The sequence below is a fragment of the Leptodactylus fuscus genome, chromosome 6, assembly GCF_031893055.1.
Source record: "Leptodactylus fuscus isolate aLepFus1 chromosome 6, aLepFus1.hap2, whole genome shotgun sequence".
Classification (NCBI taxonomy): Eukaryota; Metazoa; Chordata; class Amphibia; order Anura; family Leptodactylidae; genus Leptodactylus; species Leptodactylus fuscus.
In genome coordinates, this window is record NC_134270.1 from 34853204 (window position 1) to 34858345 (window position 5142).

Below are 5142 nucleotides of genomic sequence, written 5' to 3' on the forward strand. Positions count from 1 at the left end.
CTTGCACCACACGTCGTAGGTTATACTCAGCCGTGCGTACCCTGTCTGGGTCGTCATACAGTAACCCCATTGTGGAGAAAAACGCCTCTACAGTTAGTAAGCAAGCTGAGTCGGCTGGTAACGAATGTGCCCAGATGAGGGGATCATCTCTCAATAAAGTAATAATAATCCCAACTCTCTGTACCTCAGAACCGGAGGAAAACGGCCGTAGCCGGAAATACAAAAGACAGTCCTTTTGAAATCGGAAAAAATCTGACCTCTTACCTCGGAAGGGTTCAGGTAAGCTGACTTTTGGCTCCAGAGGCCGACCCACAGGGGCGCTACTCACCTGCCTCTGTATGCCCTCCACCTGAGAGGCTGTGTGTTGAGCCAACTGCTGTACTTGAGATACGCCAGAAGCTTGGATGGCATCCATTCGTAGCTTGATCCCCTCCATCTCAGTGGAAATCTGCTGCACCGCCTGGTACAACTGTTTCAGGTCCGTCATAATGCAAACGAACCTTTTTTTTTTTTTTTTTTTTTTTTTTACCGGCTGAGTGTACTGTTATGTCAGTCCAGGTAGCTGCAACGGGGCTAAGGAATAGCAGTAGGGAAACTTGCCCTGCACTACTCCCACTAGCTATCCCGGTCCCTGCCTCACGGGTGTGGGTCGGCTGTACTCAGGCTAAGCCTGACCCCGACAGCTCCTCTCTCACTGATTCCGTAGGCCTAGAGGGAAGTGGGAGAAGGAAGGCCCTATAAGACCTCTAGGGACTGGAGACTAAAGGGGGTCACCCCTAACGAACAAGTGAAGCTGCTACTGACAGGGACTGACAAGGGTGTGCGCTGACTAACAACACAAGCAGCACACAGGAAACATGTAGGAAAGGAATTCCCCAAACCAATATGGGAAGGAACCTTACACTAGGAAACAAACACAGGGAAACTGAGTAGAAATCAAAGGATAAGGCAATTCACTCACACAGTCAATTATACACAGAGGGAGGATTGGTGAACACAGAAGGGAAAACACACAAACCAACTCGTTCACCCAAACCTCCCAAAAATCAACCACGGAACTTCCTCTATCCAAGATAACCACCTACTCCTCCTGCTAAGGCCTAGCACTGTAAAAGAGACACTCAGCACAGAACCATGGGAGGCATGGGTTTAAATACAGAGTAGAGACCACTCCTCCCAGGTGCAAATGGGAGGACAGACTAATCAACCAGGAGATAAAGCTGCCTACCAGCAGTGCGCGCATGCAAGTCAGAAGGTGTGCACCAATACTCACGACAGGACAACCCCGCAGCGCCAGGATGCCACCTCAGACACTGCGCAGCCAAAAACTCCCCAGGTAAGAAAAATAGAAATTAAAGAACCTAAATACTCCTAACAACATAAAAGACCTAACAGGACGAGCTGATGGGACAAAAATGTATTCTAGTACATGAATACTAATATTCAGAGATGAGCGAGTAGTATTCGATCGAGTAGGTATTTGATTGAATACTACGGTATTCGAAATATTCATACTCGATCGAATACTACTAGCTATTCGCAGTAAATATTTGATTCAGATCCACCGTTAATTGGCCGAATGCTATACAGTGTGGGGTTCGATATTCGATCGAGTTGTCGAATATTGAGGCTCTACTCGAAATGAATATCGAATCTCGAATATTTCACTATTCGCTCATCTCTATTAATAGTTACATAGTAGATGAGGATGGATGAAGACACTGGTCCATCAAGTCCAACCTATAACTCTACAGTAACTTTAATGTTGAAGTATGAAGTGCTATGTAAAGCATGAAGTGACAAATAAACAAACAAATGACATTAGTTATACAGACAGCACTATTAGGGTGCATTCACACTGAGTACACGCTGACTGATTCTGAATGTTAAAACACGTTCAGAATCAGCGCGTACAAAGCAGATCCCATTCATTTCAATGGGAGCCGGCATATGCGCGTATCACATTGAAACCAATAGGGAAAAAAGCAGCCCATTCATTTCAATGGGGAGCGCACGTATGCCGGCTCCCATTAAAATGAATAGGATCTGCTTTGTACGCGCTGATTCTGAATGTGTTTTAACATTCAGAATCAGTCAGCGTGTACTCAGTGTGAATGCACCCTTAGATATATAGTATATATATATATAAGCTGACAGGTTATCTATATAATATAAGGCATATTTACAAGGAACTACAGGTCACAAACCAACACGTACTATAGGGTGCTGTCAACCGATGCGTATTGCCCTAAACAAGGCTTCATCAGGGCTTCATTGGAACTCAACATATCACCCCAGCCCTGCAGATAGATAGATTAGTGTCACCAGACCCAGCATATCACCCCAGCCCTGCAGATAGATAGGTTAGTGTCACCAGACCCAGCATATCACCCCAGTCCTGCAGATAGATAGGGTAGTGTCACCAGAATCAGCATATCACCCCAGCCCTGCAGATAGATAGGTTAGTGTCACCAGACCCAGCATATAAACCCAGCCCTGCAGATAGATAGGTTAGTGTCACCAGAATCAGCATATCACCCCAGCCCTGCAGATAGATAGGTTAGTGTCACCAGAACCAGCATATCACCCCAGCCCTGCAGATAGATAGGGTAGTGTCACCAGAACCAGCATATCACCCCAGCCCTGCAGATAGATAGGGTAGTGTCACCAGAACCAGCATATCACCCCAGCCCTGCAGATAGGTTAGTGTCACCAGAACCAGCATATCACCCCAGCCCTGCAGATAGATAGGGTAGTGTCACCAGAATCAGCATATCACCCCAGCCCTGCAGATAGATAGGTTAGTGTCACCAGACCCAGCATATCACCCCAGCCCTGCAGATAGATAGGGTAGTGTCACCAGAACCAGAATATCACCCCAGCCCTGCAGATAGATAGGTTACTGTCACCAGACCCAGCATATCACCCCAGCCCTGCAGATAGATAGGTTACTGTCACCAGACCCAGCATATAAACCCAGCCCTGCAGATAGATAGGGTAGTGTCACCAGAACCAGAATATCACCCCAGCCCTACAGATAGATAGATTAGGGTCACTAGAATCAAATGGTGTTTTCTCTTCCTGAGATATTGCCTTTTATGTCATTATGTAAATTAGCTCTATCGGAGCAATGAGGACCAGGACCAGACAGTCCTGGTGAATTCATTTCTTAAAGTGACGTTACAGTAACAAACCGAACTTTAAATGCATAATACCACCTAGTACTTTATTGGCGGTACGCAACACTATATGTCATGTAAATTAGAGTAACACCATATTAATATTGTTTCTACCTCAGCAACTGTCCAGTCCTATATGTTATATGAGGCAAAAAAATATGTCTGCACAACCCCATGTATCCATCGCACTACAGAGTAGAGTACAACATATACATATTGGGGTTTCCTGACCCCAGATACTGCGCTCCCATTATTTGTAAAACACACTTGAAATCATTAAAAACATTTATAAGAACAATCTTTTTATTGTTAACGTCTAAGAAAAGTACATAATTATTTGCAACATATGACAATGTAATAGATCAGGTATACAGTTATAGGGTTGGGATTAGGCGCTAGAGTCTTTGGTACTGTCGGAGACCTTGGTCTTGGCCTGCACGGCTGTATGCTGTATTGGCACAATCCTTTCCTGAGACGGTGTCTTGGAAGCTTCTATCTGCAGTTGGCCCCCATCGGTCACTGTACAGCTCAGGTCTTCAGCTTGCACATCTTGGGGAAGATCTAGCTCCTTTCTGAAGATCTGACACTTGTAGGAAAAGGAACCGTTTCCATCATCACTTTTGTATTCCTTGGCTCCGCTCACTAAAAGTTTCCTTCCTACTACCTTGACTGTCAGCTCTTGGGGAGAAAAGTCTTGGACCCCCAGGGAAACCACAAAACCGCCGTCAACTGCCTTTATATCGCTGATGGTTAGAGCGCGTTCCGTATTATTTTCAGTGGACTTTGCACTGATAGAGCTTAGTAGAGTCTCAGATTTGTGCTCGATATCCTTGGTATTGCTGGAGGCCAGGACTGGGAGATTCTTATGCCCACTTGTTTCTTGAAGCAGCTGCTGGTGAAACTGGTCCATAAGCTTCATACTGGCTTTTATCTCTTCTAGTGTGCGTATCATGTCTTGTTCCAGGGTTGAAAAGATGTCTATGGACAGTGGCCACAGAGGTCGGAGAAAAGGTCTGAAAGGGCTTGGGGAGGACGTCTTAGCTAGCTGAAGGCTCAACATCTTGCTTCTTGGTTCTTGGCAGAGCTGTCTCTTGGTTTGCTTTCTGGTCTGGTGGATTTAGCTACAGGGCACTGGTTTTATACTCAACGGTAACACTTCCAGATTGTTCTTACATTCCTTGGACCTGGTCTTCATGTCCCATTATTAGTATATAGGACTTTACACAACAACGTGATGAGTCAGGCGTGAAGTCTTCCGCCACTACTCAGCACACTAAACAGCTGACTGTGCCAGGGTCACTCTGCTTAAAATATCGCAGTGACTCCGTTCAGCAACTTACTTCACTGCCAACATGAAGTTGCCAAGACAGACAACAAAGTCAAAGCGGTTTTACAAACAATAAATATGTCATTGTGTATTGGTTTTTGTTATTTTTTCTTATAAGTTCTTAGGCTATGTGTAACCAAATTGCTGCAACTTTTCAACAGATGGAAAACCTACATTGTATTACAGCAGGAGGAGGTGAAAGTACCGAATCTCATCCACAAGCTTCCGAAAAAATCTGTACATAAAAATTGGCATATTGGCAGAGTTTAAATTAGTAGCATGACAACATTTTCTGTGCATTTTCACTGCAGGATTTCACTTTTAACCCCTTAAAGGGATTCTACAATTAAAGCAACTTTTTTTCTAATTACCATGTCGGAATAGCCTTAAGAAAGGCTATTCGTCTATTACCTTTAGATGTGGTCTCCGTCGCGCCTTTCCTTAGAAATACCGGTACTTACCGGTATGCTAATGAGGTCTCGGCAGCAATGGGGGCATCCTTCTTCTTCATCTGCCTCCTCCCCTTGTCTGTCATCCTCTTTCTTCATCATGTCTGATGCCTGCGCAGTTGGCTCTGACAGCGAGACCCTGTTAGAGCCGACTGCGCATGCCGGCCGGCGGTCATATTTCCAAGGC

At 45.1% G+C, this 5142-nt stretch overlaps 1 protein-coding gene across 1 annotated transcript; it reads right to left on the minus strand.

Annotated features, from left to right (window-relative positions):
* Window positions 1-3498: 3498 nt before the first annotated feature.
* LOC142209467 (heat shock protein beta-11-like) lies at window positions 3499-4404 on the minus strand. The gene has a single exon (XM_075278457.1). The coding sequence runs from the start codon at window positions 4237-4239 to the stop codon at window positions 3568-3570; it is 672 nt and encodes a 223-aa protein (XP_075134558.1). The 5' UTR covers window positions 4240-4404; the 3' UTR covers window positions 3499-3567.
* Between the last annotated feature and the right edge of the window lie 738 nt (window positions 4405-5142).